The sequence below is a fragment of the Mustela erminea genome, chromosome 13 (assembly GCF_009829155.1).
Source record: "Mustela erminea isolate mMusErm1 chromosome 13, mMusErm1.Pri, whole genome shotgun sequence".
In the NCBI taxonomy this organism is placed as follows: domain Eukaryota; kingdom Metazoa; phylum Chordata; class Mammalia; order Carnivora; family Mustelidae; genus Mustela; species Mustela erminea.
The window spans coordinates 1,253,149-1,267,782 of NC_045626.1; the positions used below are offsets into that span (position 1 = coordinate 1,253,149).

The 14,634-nt window shown below is 54.5% G+C and overlaps 1 protein-coding gene across 1 annotated transcript; it reads left to right on the plus strand.

Annotated features, from left to right (window-relative positions):
- Positions 1-2,424: 2,424 nt before the first annotated feature.
- Positions 2,425-3,568, plus strand: LOC116572277 (extensin-like). The gene is made up of 2 exons (XM_032311153.1): positions 2,425-3,274; positions 3,450-3,568. Exons 1-2 carry the CDS (start codon positions 2,425-2,427, stop codon positions 3,566-3,568), a joined length of 969 nt encoding a protein of 322 aa, XP_032167044.1.
- Positions 3,569-14,634: the final 11,066 nt, after the last annotated feature.

Sequence of the window (14,634 nt, forward strand, 5' to 3'; positions counted from 1 at the left end):
GATTTTTTTTAATTTTTAATGTTTGTGTGGCTTTTCTTTTTCCACACTTTCACTTTTAACATAGTGGTAATGATGAATTTGAAGTGAATTTTTTTCAACAGCACATAGCTGGGGGTATGCTATTTTATTTGTTTATTTATTTTAGCAGTTGAAAATTTATTTTTTTTAATTTTTGATTTAAATGCAATTAGCCAACATGTAGTACACTGTCAGTTAGTTTCAGATGTGTGTTCAGTAACTTATCAGTTGCGTGTGACACCCAGTATTCATTGTACCACAGTATGCTATTTTAATCTACTCTTCTAATCTCTGAATTTCAGTTAGTGTATTTAGAGCATTTACATTTGAGGTAATAACTGGCATGTTCAGGTCAGCCCACCGTTCTATTACTTTATACTTGGCATTTTTTTGTTTCTCTTTTTGAGAAGGATCACTTGATGCTTTTTCAGGATTTCATTTTTATTTATTTACAGTTTTTGGTAATATCTCTTTATGTTTTCCCACTCGTTGCTCTCCCACTACAGCAGGTGTTTGTGGTACGTCATACCACCTGACATCCAGTGATGGAGAAGCTCTGCCTCCTCTCAGTTCTGTTTACCTTTCCCAGCCCCACACATGATAGGGGAGTCCCATCACGTGAAATGTCCTTCGTATTTCAAGGGTGTCGGTATGATGGAGTATGGGTGTGTGGGACAAGGGGTCCGAATTTGGCTGGAAAGAGACTCATGGGCAGACTGTGGGTCTACCTCTATGACCGAGGAAGTTAAATGTTTGCACCGAGCGTTACGATCTCTTGCTCTGTTCCTTTGTTTCATCAAAGAGTGAGGCAGGAAAGATGCACTGGCATGTGTTTGACAAATTATAGAAAGACAATACGACAGAAATAATGAGAAATAGTTATTTTGCATCTCTGAACTGAATTGTGGACTTTTCATTCACGGCTAATTGTATAATTTCACACAAGGGTGAGGCATTTCAAGATCCTACTCAGGGTTACATGCACTGATGAAGCATGTTGAAAAAACGTCCATTCACCCCAAGATAGCAAATGGTCCTAAGAAACAGAAATATGTGTCTATACCACGTCAGTCACTTAAATCATCTGGGGCACAGTTACTCCTCCTGCACGTTGGCTCTGACACCCCACATACGCCCTCTGTCACCCGCACGGAGCCGATGGTTCTCTGGCCTGATGCCCCTGCCTCCTTTCCTGCTGTCCCCTGAATATTTCTCCCACATAACAAGGAGGGCGGATCTGGGGCCTGAGGTGCCGGTGGGAAAAACCTGACATCTAAGAAAGCTGAATGGGTTGTGCTTTTCCTGACTATGACCTTTTCTTACAGGAACACAAGGAGCTGCTGAAAATTCATCTGGACACTACCGATTTCCAATAAGAGATCCTAAAATCACGAATGAGAAGAAACAGAGTGCGTGCCAGTGGAGAAGAGGAAGTGGAGCCAGGGCAGGGAATTTCCTTAAAATGGGACGAATGCCGCGCTTCAGACTGACCACGTGGTCATGTACTTTGTTAATTCCTTGGTACGTGTCGCATCTTGCGGCGATCGTGAGAAGGCCGCGTGGAAGCCAGCATGCGCAGGTGCTCAGGGCTGCTGCTGCCCTGCCCAGATGTGGGGGGAGCTGGGGGCTGGAGGTGTGGGTGCGGCGACACCAGCTTCACACGGTCCTGTTCGACTCTGGGTGCATCGTATGACCTCTCGGAGCTCCTGGCTCCTCCTCTCTAACACTTCCGCTGCCCATTTCACAGAACTGCACACGTTGTGTGTAGGCCGTATGCATCTGCATACATTATATTTAAAATGTAACGTTGCATATAGATGTGAGTATTAATGTCATCCTTGAACATCACACAACAATGAAAGTAATACAGGCTTAAGTACCAACGTGAGAACGACACGTTTTGGGAGTAATCACGAGCTGGACTGTCAGAAGCCTGAGTGAATCTAGACCAGTTTTGTGATCTTAAGCAAATAACAAAACCACCCCGAACCATCAATTTCCTTGTTTGTAATATGAAGGGTTTGGATTATATGTTCCTTTCACTCCAATGACTCTTTGAGTGGTAAAGGCTGTAAGTGGCACAGGAGTTCAAAGAAAAAGAAATCAATAATGCGGGAATAATATGAGGAAAAAGAGAATACAAAATGCAGCGAAGATAATAGGAAAAAGAAAGCAACGAAATGCATTAGAACACAAAGAAGGGCCAAATTAGTCTGAAATACAGGCTATCTTCCGGTGAGAATGGTGACGGTTGGCCCCTGTGCAGCTTTCCATTTGCATGCCGATGACAGCCGCAGCTGGAGCGCAGGTTCTCGCCACCCGGGAGCACGGAGCAGTTGGCAGCCGGTGGTGGGCTGGGCGTGAGGGGCTGTGCCAGCCGGAGCAGCGAGGGGCTCTGAGCCCGACATGAGGCCACGCAGAGAGCAAGGAGGAAGATTTCCAGCTGTCGTACCTTTCCCTGCACGGCGGTCTTCTCAGAGCGCGGCGCGGGGCAGAAGCGGGCCGGGCCTCCTCTTCTGGGCCCCCAGCACCTGCCCCCAACACCTGTCCCCTGCACCTGCCCCGGGACCTGCATCAGCACCTGCCCCAGCACCTGACCCCAACACCTGTCCCCTGCACCTGCCCCAGGACCTGCATCAGCACCTGCCCCAGCACCTGACCCCAACACCTGTCCCAGTACCTGCCCCCAACACCTGCCCCAGCCCCTGCCCCAGCACCTACCCCAGTACCTGCCCCAGCACCTACTCCAGTACCTGCCCCAGCACCTACCCCAGTACCTGCACCAGCACCTACCCCAGTACCTGCCCCCAACACCTGCCCCAGTACCTGCCCCAGCACCAGTCCCCAGTACCTGTCCCCAACACCTGCCCCCAGCACCTGCCCCAGTACCTGCTCCCAGCACCCGCCCCCGTACCTGCCCCCATCCCCTGCCCCAGCACCTGCCCCAGCACCTGCCCCAGCACCTACTCCAGTACCTGCCCCAGCACCTACCCCAGTACCTGCACCAGCACCTACCCCAGTACCTGCCCCCAACACCTGCCCCAGCCCCTGCCCCAGCACCTGTCCCCAGTACCTGTCCCCAACACCTGCCCCCAACACCTGCCCCAGCCCCTGCCCCAGCACCTACCCCAGTACCTGCCCCAGTACCTGCCCCAGCCCCTGCCCCAGCACCTGCCCCCAGCACCTGCCCCAGCACCTGTCCCCAGTACCTGTCCCCAGCACCTGCCCCCATCCCCTGCCCCAGCACCTGTCCCCCGTACCTGTCCCCATCCCCTGCCCCATCCCCTTCCCCATCCCCTGCCCCCAGCACCCGCCCCCGTACCTGCCCCCATCCCCTGCCCCAGCACCTGCCCCCGTACCTGCCCCCATCCCCTGCCCCAGCCCCTGCCCCATCCCCTGCCCCCAGCACCCGCCCCCGTACCTGCCCCCAGCATCTGCCCCAGCCCCTGCCCCAGCACTCACTCTGCACAGCATCCTCCTGCCCATGGCAGGCCCACTCACAGCGTTGGCGCCCGGCCTGGCCTGCAGCATCCTTCATCCCGGAGTATAGTATTAGACATCGATTCAGGCAAGTATTTTAAACTTTCAAGAGACACATCTTTCTCTTCCTATGTTTTCAGAGAAGACAAAATCAGAGTGTTTTTTTTTTTTCCTAAATCCTCTTTATAAAGCCAACAGAGTCCAGACTGCTAAATCTGATAACATGTACGCAGAGGAAACCATAGATCAGTCTCCTTCACGGACACTGCAAAGACAAACAGGAGAAAACACGAATCCAGTAGTAGATTAAGTAAGAAATACACTAAGATCCATTTTTATTTCAGCAACATAAGGGTTTTTCCATATTGAAGGATTTCATTAATGTGATTTTCACATCAAACATTAAAGGATCCAAAGTCCCTGGGACCATGTGCAAGTACGTTAATAAAACTGAACACCCAGCTCCATGGTAACCTCGCAAATAGGACGATACAGAGGAGTAGAAGGATCCCAGAGACAGAAGAAATAATTTTAAAAAAACCTAAGTTATCCTTCATGGTAGAATATTGACAGGTGTCTGCACCGTGGTGGGGGGAGTGCAGACCACACTGCTGCGCAGCAGGGACTTCCAGCCCTGGCCCTGTCCGCGGGCCGGGTGATCTGTTGTCCTTGGGGGTCCTCCCCGGCTCTGCAGGATGCTGGCAGCACCCCCACCCCCGCTGCGACTGTCACACACCTCCAGACATTCGCCAGTGTCCCCGGGGGACGACATCGCCCTGCGAGACTTCTCCCTGCAGAGCAGCTTGAGTGAAACCTTAATGAAGCCTGGAGCGTCAGCGACGGGCAGGAACCTTGAGCGTGAAATGCATCCAGTGGGACGGGGGCTCAAGTTCAGCATTATTTCATTTAAATTAATTTAGGTTTAAATGACCCTCGGTAGCTAATGGTGATGCTATTGGAAAGCTCAGGTGTATGACATTGGACCCAGGTTCCCCTTCAGAGGTTTGTCCCAAGCCGTGTGTGGATGGCACCGTAATTTTAATGACTAGGGGATGGAAGGCTCTCCAGGGCAGCAGTAGGATCCAGCACGGTTCTCACTGAGGGGTCGCTACGGATACGTTCATTCCGAGGGTTTGCTGGGGGCAGAGGCGCTTGCGAACTATGACTTGGTTCTCTTCGGCAGCTCAGGCACAAGGAGCACCTCCAGGCAGGCTCCACCGTGTGGGAAAAGTCATGAGGAACCAGACTAGTCTCTCCTGGTTTTAAAGACTCCCAGTGCCACACCCTGTGCTCGGAACGTTAGAGCATCCGTCGTGCACATGGACTCGTGTCTCTGTAAAGTGCCCCTGGGAGGTGGGGTTCTTCCCATCGTTCCCGTCCAGCCAGAACCACCAGGGCAGGGGCCCAGCGGTGAAGACTGCGTCCCGGGAAGCAGCCCCGACCTTCCAGTGCGCGTGACTGGGAAGGGCTCCCGCAGCGCCAGCTCTGCAGCAGGAGGGAGTGCTTCTGGGAGAGCTCCTGCGGGTTGTGCCGGCTGGGGGACCGCGCTCTGAGCTTCTACGTTAGCCGGCGCCATCCGCTCTGGGACGGTCTATCTCCTGTAGGAATCAGTGTGGGACACGGGCTTCCGAGAGGCTTAGGTCGCAGAAGACAAGTCACGCATCCTGTCCTCTGCGTCCCCTGGTGGGAGTCCCGCGAGATCTGCCCAAGGGGCGCTGGGGACCCCTCAGGTCCCTCTGATGGGTCCCCCGTTTCTCTTACGTTTGAACGTGCCTGACTCACCTTTGGGAACGATTTTAACACGTGCTTTCCTTTGTTGAGACCTCTTCTTGTCTCTTCCCCAGCGCATGAGGTAAGCTGTCGTCCGAGCCACGGCGGTGGCTGCTCATGGCGTCGCCACACCCTCCCCGGCACGTTTCTGCTCTTCCTTCCCACGGCTTTGTTCTGTGGTAGTTTCCTTCGGAGCCTTACTATGGAGCGTCTCTCACATTTGCTTTTGCGGCTGCTTAGGGAGTCACGGCACTGTTGTCTTGGTTTTCGAGTTGAACGTTTGCTGCCTTTTAAAAAGCGATGTGTAAAGTAGAGCGTGTCTGCTGAACGCCGATGGGCTCCGCGCACGCCGACGGCTCGCCCCTGGTCCACTGGTGGGAAGACGGTGGCCTCCGAGGGACGAAGGGCGCAGGGCTGGAGAAGACCCTCTCGGGCTGGCAAGCCTACCTCGGACCAGACTAAAGCCTGTGTCGCCGCCCACTTATTCAGCACGTGCTATGCTCGATGTGGGGAGAGGGCAAGGGGTGGCTCCTCTTGTGGACCCCACACTGGGAGTGACACGGAAAGTGACGCTCTTACTCGGGAAGAGTCAGCGTGGTTGTCCCAGCCGTGCAGATACGGAAACCAAACCTGGTCTACGTGAGTTCGTCGGGGTAGCTCACGACCTCGTCGGGGTAGCTCACGACCTCGTACCTCCCTCGCTCACTCACCAGGCAAAAGTATTTCTAAAAGTCAGTTTTTATACGGATTTGAGAAAAATAAATGATTTGGGGGGATAAAAAGGAAATCACTTCTCTATTTAGTTTGCTGTATCTTTGGGGGATGGAAGAAAAGCCAACAGTACCTCTTCGGTGGTTGAATCCTACTGTGTAATCATCTCAACAAGGCGCCGACCCAACATTGCGGGTCTGTGTGAGGGCGCAGCGGTGAGGGGCTTTGGGCTGGTCTGTTTTTATTCCTGTGATTGCGTCCTTCCGACTGTCCAGACTAACTCAGCGTTTCCCTTACCTGGAGACAGAACGTTCTCCTGTCCTCGTTATGGGGAAGTTCTCGGGGGCGGGCTCACGCCGCTTTTGTATAAAGTGCACGTCCTGATACAGATCAGGACCCACGGTTGGGCTGGTGTTTTGTCTCGTGTTCCTGCGGAGAAAGGCAAAGGCGCCCATCACAGGAGACAGACCGTGGCGGAGGTCGGGCTGCTGCCCATCCGCTCGGTGGTTTTCCACGGGAGACAGACCGTGGCGGAGGTCAGGCTGCTGCCCATCCGCTCGGTGGTTTTCCACGGGAGACAGACCGTGGCGGAGGTCAGGCTGCTGCCCATCCGCTGAGTGGTTTTCCACGGGAGACAGACCGTGGCGGAGGTCAGGCTGCTGCCCATCCGCTCGGTGGTTTTCCACGGGAGACAGACCGTGGCGGAGGTCGGGCTGCTGCCCATCCGCTCGGTGGTTTTCCACGGGAGACAGACCGTGGCGGAGGTCAGGCTGCTGCCCATCCGCTCGGTGGTTTTCCACGGGAGACAGACCGTGGCGGAGGTCGGGCTGCTGCCCATCCGCTCGGTGGTTTTCCACGGGAGACAGACCGTGGCGGAGGTCGGGCTGCTGCCCATCCGCTCGGTGGTTTTCCACGGGAGACAGACCGTGGCGGAGGTCGGGCTGCTGCCCATCCGCTCGGTGGTTTTCCACGGGAGACAGACCGTGGCGGAGGTCGGGCTGCTGCCCATCCGCTCGGTGGTTTTCCACGGGAGACAGACCGTGGCGGAGGTCGGGCTGCTGCCCATCCGCTCGGTGGTTTTCCACGGGAGACAGACCGTGGCGGAGGTCGGGCTGCTGCCCATCCGCTCGGTGGTTTTCCACGGGAGACAGACCGTGGCGGAGGTCGGGCTGCTGCCCATCCGCTCGGTGGTTTTCCACGGGAGACAGACCGTGGCGGAGGTCAGGCTGCTGCCCATCCGCTGAGTGGTTTTCCACGGGAGACAGACCGTGGCGGAGGTCAGGCTGCTGCCCATCCGCTCGGTGGTTTTCCACGGGAGACAGACCGTGGCGGAGGTCGGGCTGCTGCCCATCCGCTCGGTGGTTTTCCGTGTGGGGTTCCTGTTCTCTCCACAATGATCCTGCGGATAACAAATAAGAGCACTGTCCCCCGGTGCTTGTAAAGAAGCTGAAGTCGGGGAGTCCAAATGATTTGCCTTGACCAAAGAGACTCAAAGAAGCAAAAGAAATTCAGGAGAAAGAGCAAGGGAGGAGACATCTCTTGAAGGTGACCTGCTGGGGCTTGTGTACGCTCCCTGGCTCACCCTCAGGGCGCGGACAAGGTGGGTGTGACCTCGTCCTGTTCTGCAGTCGAGACCTTGAGACCTCGCATGGGGTGAAGCCGTGCATGGGGGGGTCCACTGGCCTGGGTTGTGGGGTTGCCATCAAACCTGCTAGCCTCACAGTTTCTCTTCCCCATCACGACGGAGTATCTCTGGCATCAATCTGGTGATTATTCTTAGCAGCGCTATTGCCCGTGGGCCTGAAATGCACGGTTTTCCAAACTAAGGGCATGTGCTCAGAAAACAGGAATGCACTGTGCATGCTGATGGGCAGGACTCCGGATGGAGACTGCCTGTCACGGCAGGTAATCGAGAACGGGGAGCAAACGCCCGCGGAAAGGCACGGTCGTCCCCGGGGACGGACGACATCGAATGGGAGAGGAGTGATTTTGTTTTCTTCACCATTCTGCTCCGTGCTCTGCGGAGGTAATCACTCAACACGGTGAAGACAGCTGAATCACATCACCGCCGTGCTCCCATCCGCCGGGCATAAAACCGCCTCCCGCGCCCCTGCACACGCCCGCCTCTCTCCACCTGGTTACTGACGTGTGTTCCTAAGACCGCGGGATGTTTTATGGACTTCGTAATTATTCTGTGTGTGTGGTTGGTTCACTTTATATCTATGTGTAAGCTTTTTTATGCTCTTTAAAATGTAATAAAACTAAATTATATATGATTCTCCAAGAATAAGGAAGGTCTTGGGGAGGAGAGATGAGCTCTGCCTTACACGGTCTCGGGTCATTCACTCCAAGATGGTGCGTCCCCTCTGCGCGGCTGCACCGTGCAGGGAACTAAAGACGTACAGAGAATCGCGCCTTCAGAGAAGTTTCTGGTTTGCTGGGGAAGAGAGGAGGGCAAGCCCAGGGTCCCCCGGGAACGGTGCTGGAAGCCGCTGCAGAGAGCGGCTCAGGGGGTCAGGGACACAGCGCGGTCTTCCGGTCCCCGCTTCCGCAGTTCTTACGAAGGCCATGGTGAACTGGATGTTGAAGGACATACAGTTCTGAGAAGCAGAGAAAGACGGCGAATATTCCTGGGGAAGAGGAGAAACGGATAAAGGAATTTTTGACGGGAAGCGGCGGTCAGTGCGTGGGTATATCAAGACACAGAGCTAGAGACCAGGATGGGTGAAGGTCCAGAAACCGCACGCATGTGGTCAGGGGTCCTCGGCAGACGTGGTGAACCTGGCTCACGTAGCTCGGGGTCGAGAAAACATGGCTTGGAGGCTTATTCTGCTGTGTTCAGGGATGAGGGAAGCCTCCTCTCTAAGGATACCTCAGTTTCTTGGTCTGTGAAGTGGGACTAGAGCAGCGAGGACAATCCCCCATGTCCGCGCACGTCCAGGGCCCAGCAGGCCGTCACCACGAGCGAAAGGTGTTGTGTTAAGGACAGAAACACGGCGGTTGAGGCCACTGAGGCTCGGTGTGGAGAGAAGGGCACCAGGCACACACAGTGCAGGAGAGACCAGGGAAGGCGGAGCGGCCCCCGCCGACAGGGACGCCTGAGGCAGGGTGGCGGTTTCCAGCTGTGGCATCGTGCTTGTTTGTAGCTTCAGAAAGTCCCTGTAACAAAACACTATATTAGGGAGAATTTGAGGGTCTGTGCAGTAGAAAAAGTGAATTCTTCTACACAAACATGCCAGTGGTTAACATCCTACTGTATATTCCTCCAGTACTTCTGGGCACACGTTTTTGGAGTGTTTGAGTAATTATAACCCTACCCCATTAGTACTCTAATCTCCCTGCTTGTACCTAACAGACGCCCCACATCCTGCACTGTGACGAGCAGATTCCCTGCAGAGGACGACCTTTTCCTGCAGATGGAGAAAGTCTTTACTCCCCCGGCTGAGGACCGGGCTGTGCGGCAGAAGGGCTGGGAGCCAAGTGTGTGAGCCAAGGGCTCCGTTATCGTCATGAACGTCCAACACGGCCCTGACAGTGGGCAGATTGAATTGGGCTCTTGTACATTCGATGAAATTCAATTAAAAATGAGTTGATCTGAAAAACTGGAAAGTACCTAAGACTCGAGAGCAACTTTACTTGGGTTTAAATTTAGATCGTGCAGAAGTAGGTGGGCCGGCAGGAAAGCCATCGCAGAAAGCAGGTAGAGGAAGGCCAGCGTTTGGAGGCACCATCGTTAGGGGAGTAGGACGGATCTAAACCCTCAGTAAATGAAACTGCCATCTGCGTGGAACAGCAAATCAGAGCTCGGGGCGAGGCTGAGATCCCATACCAGGCCCACCGGAGACTGTCTGGTGCTCCTGTCGGAGCTGGGCTCAATCCGAGTATTATCTTCCTAGAGCCCAGCGCTGGCATGTACGTAAGGATGAGTATCACACGTGCGGGCGAGAAGCACATCTTTTCAGGCTGCCCAAATATCGTACCTGTGAGGAATGATGATTCTCAGAAAGTATCACCTATGGAGCCTACCCAGGGGGTCTGCCCTGGGGATCTGTTGAAGGGGTCTGTCCGGGGTCCTGTCCAGGGGACCTGTCCACAGGGTCTGCCCAGGAGAGCTGCCCAGGGGTCCTGACCATGGGGTCTGCTCAGGGAAGGGGAGCTGTCCAGGATAGCTGCTTACACACGGTGCATGAGTGCTGTTCAAAGCCGCCCCTGGGCATCTGCCCAAGGAGGCTAGGGCACTGCCCACTGGACACCGGGTCTGCCTCCACTCCAGACAAGGCCTCACTCCCAGGATTATTCTCACTCCAACTGGCTGGCAATGCTCTGAGGTCCCATCTGTTTCCTGAGGTGCAGCCCTTCTCCAGAGGGACACACATTGCCCAGGACAGGGCTATGCACATAAGGACAGTTTCACTGCAGCAAAAGGATGCACACAGGACCGGCCACCACGCAAGGACCGGGGCAGATCTGCGACTGGGAGGCTTTCATCATCTCCTGGGATAAGGTGCCCCCCAGCCCCAAGCATGGCTGTATCCTCAGAGTCACCAGCCCAGGAAGCAAGCCAGCCTGCCATCTGGAGTTTTTACTGGGCTTTGCTAGGTGGCCATGACTGATGCCAGCTCTGACTGGTCTCTAGCCCTGGCCCTCTGTGAGGTGTGGCTGCTCTCCCCTGGCTTGAAAGCCCTCGTATGGTCATACTTTCTGGTGGAACCTGCCCTTGTTGGGTCCTCTCAGCAGCACTGAGCCTGGTGTGATCCCGGGATTCACCATGAATTACAAACCCTTCCCATGACTCAGGACATGTCAAGAATAGAGTAGTTACCTACCAGGAGCCACGGATGGCCAGAGCTCTCTTTGGGTAAAGCTAATTCACTGCACACTTACTGAACTCCGTTGGGCACCCAGTGACTCTAAGAACAGGTGACATGTTTAAAGAGGGTCTTTGTCCAGAATCTGCCAGTTGCTGAAGTGGGGCCCCTGTTAGGCCTGGATGATATGCAGGTGCTTCAACCAAACGTGAGGCCCACGAATGCTAAGAGAAGGTACAGAGGGAGAAGCAAGTGCCTGTGTGTCAGCTGACAGCTGCCTGTCTCTAGCACATGGCCCCATGACCACCGCACATGGCAGACGTGGAGCTCCGGCCAGCAGCCCAGACATCTCCAAGCACAGCTCAACTCCTAGGTGGGCTGACCTTCCCAATGGGCAACAAGACCCTGCTGGGGCAGGAGACACCAGCCCTCCCATCGCTCTGAGCACATCACGTTCCCAAGTCACCCCGAGAGCGTGAGGAAGCCTTCCTTCCCATGCCTAACAGCTGAAACACTGGAGCGTCTCGCAGCTTTGATGAAACAGCTCACTATCCATATGATGGGCCCTTACTTGCTAGTTGTGGAATATTTTCTTTATACACAATTTTGTGCCAGATACTTCTTTTCTCTAAAACAATCATGGTGGGGGCGCCTGGGTGGCTCCATGGGTTAAAGCCTCTGCCTTCAGCTCAGGTCATGATCCCAGGGTCCTGGGATCAAGCCCCACATCGGGCTCTCCACTCATGGGGAAACTGCTTCCTCCTCTCTCTCTGCCTGCCTCTCTGCCTACGTGTGATCCCTGTCTGTCAAATAAATAAATAAAATCTTAAAAAAAAAAAAAAAAACAACCATCATGGCGGTCTGATGCCCATTGCCCCATCCTTTGCACACAATTGTGGTGTCCACTTTTTGGCCATGGTCGGACACCAGGATGCCCCCTTGTAGACTGTGGTCTGGCCTCAGCAAACTCTTGATCCTGGAAGCGTTCCCCAAGTGTCTCTCCATGGCTGGACACTAAAGATGCTTGCTGTCTTTGGAAGGAGGTTGTTTATTCCTCCGGGATTCGTTTCATCATATTACTTGGACTTGGGAATGTTAGTGACGTTGCTACATACATGAAGGCCATGTTCTCGTAGGTCCTCACGTCTGCACGATTCACAGTGACGTAGGACTCTTTGCCTAAACAGCTTGATGTGAGTTAAGGAAAAACACAATCAATGTAGCACACATGAAGAATGTGTCAAGGACCCGGTGGTGTGACAGCGGAGGCTGAGCTTCACATGATCTTTATTCTCATTTTCCATTAACAGAGCCAAGAAAACATGCACAGAAAAGCCTATCTGTGAACATCTACGAAGCACCCCCAAACAGACCCCGCACCACTCAGATACCAGGCAGACAGTCCTTGGTGGGACTGAGAAGCTCCCTGGTGGCCGAGGAAGGTCTCCAGACTGCAGTGTGGGGGCATGCGGGTGAGTGGACTGTCCATCTGAGATGGGTGCAAAATTGAAGGGGTGGTCTGAAAGGTTCAAACATGAAAATAAATAATGCAAATTTAAGTGCAATTAAACAAAATCAAAAAATTTAAATGCAATTTAAAAAATCAAATTTATACCCCCAAAATTCAATGTTGGAAACTAGCAACTTGGTAAAAATAAAGGTAAGATTGGTAGCAACGTCCTGCAGAGCCACATCGGCAGAAGGTAAAATCCGTACGAGTGATCATGTCTTTTGACAACCAGCTGATGGATTTTTTCCTCTAACGCTTATTTATTAAGAAGCGTCGCACTGAGTCTTTATTTAGCTTCATTGCTGAGATTTCTGATGTCCCTTAAGTGCTGTGCCCGAGGTGAGCGCCTGCCTGCCGCCCCGACTCGGCTGGAAGAGAACATCAGGCCGAGGTCTTGCCTGCCTCCTGCCTCCGAGTTCATAAATCTGCTCCCGAGATAGACGGTGAGGGAGTGTGCAGGTCTACACAGGTCTCTAGCCTGAAGTCGTTTATTCAGGGGTGTTTGCTGAGCACCTACTGGGAGTCAATTTCTAACCCCCTCCAGGAGTTCGCAGTCTAGCGGGGGACAAAGATGCTGGGGCTTGACGACGCTGCCGCCTCGAGCCGCTGGTGGGGAAGCGCTCGTTGAGGGGAACAGGAGGACCCCACGTGGTCTGTGCTCGCTGCCTCCCCAGCAAAGGCTGAGATCTGGAGGCTGTGGGAGGCAGCGGGAGTGCAGGGAGGAGGGAGAGGAGCCGGCAGAGGAGACCCGCGTCTTGACTGGAGCTGAGGACGAACTGGGCCTCCGCTGGCGTGGCCCAGATGTGACGCGTGGAGGGCCAGCCGGCTCCCCTCTGTCCGCGCCTCCGAGTTGTCTGCCGGGGGAAGAGGCCACCATGGGGAAGCTCCAGCCGGGCCCCGAGGTCGTGTGAGTTCATAGAACACACGAGTTCAACCCACCCGAGAAATTTTGGAAGAGGAAATAATGCAGGTGGGCAGGGTTGGCCCGAACGCGTGTTGAGCAGGAAGATACCTAACGCAAGGAATGGGTTCAGCAGAGCACAGGCTAGTGGATAAGCTTGGATGACCTCGCAGACAGGCGCCCCGGCGCATCAGTGAGCATTACGTGGGATGAGGCGGTTGGCCTTTTCCTTCTGCTCTGAGCATTTCCGGGAGCAGCTACCACACACTGCCAGCCTTCTCCCTGTGGCCTTCCTACAAGGGGTCTGCGGTCTCTGCTGCCGGAGAGCTGGGGTGTCCCCATGCACTGCGATGGGCACACATGTCCTGTCCATTCTCCTGAGTTCATGCCCGTTCCAGAGCCTGACGGGAACCCTGGCCCATCACACGTGACATCATGGCTGCATTTCGAGACCACTGGGTCACATACCAGCGTACTGTAGCAGGAGGGTTTGATCTGTGGGACAGTAGCAGGATCAAAACGCACGTGACACAGTCTTTCCCGGCGTGAAATAAAAATATTCCCTCTCTTCTCCTCCCACCCCTCCTGACTTGCTGTCTCTCGTGTCCAGTCCCCGTGTCTCTTATTCCTTCCTTTCCGCCTCCCGGCTTTGTGCTCCCAAGTGGGTCTGAGGCTCCTGGTTTGATCACCAGCACGCCATATGTCTTTTGGGGCTTTCCCCAAGTTTCCCCTAAGGAAGCATGACAGCGGGACACGGAGCTTGGGATGACGGCCTCTGGAAAGGTAGAGTGATGTCAAGAATCAGAAAGAAGACAGCGGACAGAGAAAGGACAGACTCCAAAGTGCCAGGCCACAGCTCCCAGCTGTGCACACGGATGTGGACGGGAGCTGCAGGAAGCCAGGCAGTCTATGCGGTAGGCACCACTGATCAGTAGACTCTAAGCAAAGGAGATTTCCCCTGCTAATGGGGTGGGCCTCATCTAATCGGGTGAATCCTTAAGTGCAGACACTGGGGTTTTCTGGAGGAGGAGTGTCCTCAGGCCTGCACTGTTAGCTCCTGTGTGAGTTTCCAGCTGGCCAGCCTGCCCTGCCTGATTCTGGACCTGCAGGTTCCCACTTGTGCCTCAGCCAGCCTCCTGCATGTGTGTCACCTCTTGTCTGCATGTGTGTCCCCCCTTGTCTGCATATACTCCATTCAGCGTGTGTGACAGAAGCAGTCGGTTCTACACATGCATGCACACACTGGCGTTGTGGACACACGCGGACTCTCCCTTTCCAGCCTACTTACAGGATGACTCAACACGTTTGCCGGGAAGTGCGGTGTTGCTGGAAAACGTACCTACGAACAGGGTGTGTATGTGGCACTGAACCCCTGGAGGAGGCTGGGGGCTCGGAGGCCGTCACAGAAACTGCCCGGCTGTGTGAAGCAGATGGGG

Bases quoted from the DNA above. Each gene is read 5' to 3' on its own strand.
- LOC116572277 (XM_032311153.1), top strand. From the start codon at position 2,425: ATGAGGCCACGCAGAGAGCAAGGAGGAAGATTTCCAGCTGTCGTACCT. The intron at 3,275-3,449 runs GTACCTGTCCCC...ACCTGCCCCCAG, and splicing joins TGCCCCAGCACCTGTCCCCC to CATCTGCCCCAGCCCCTGCC.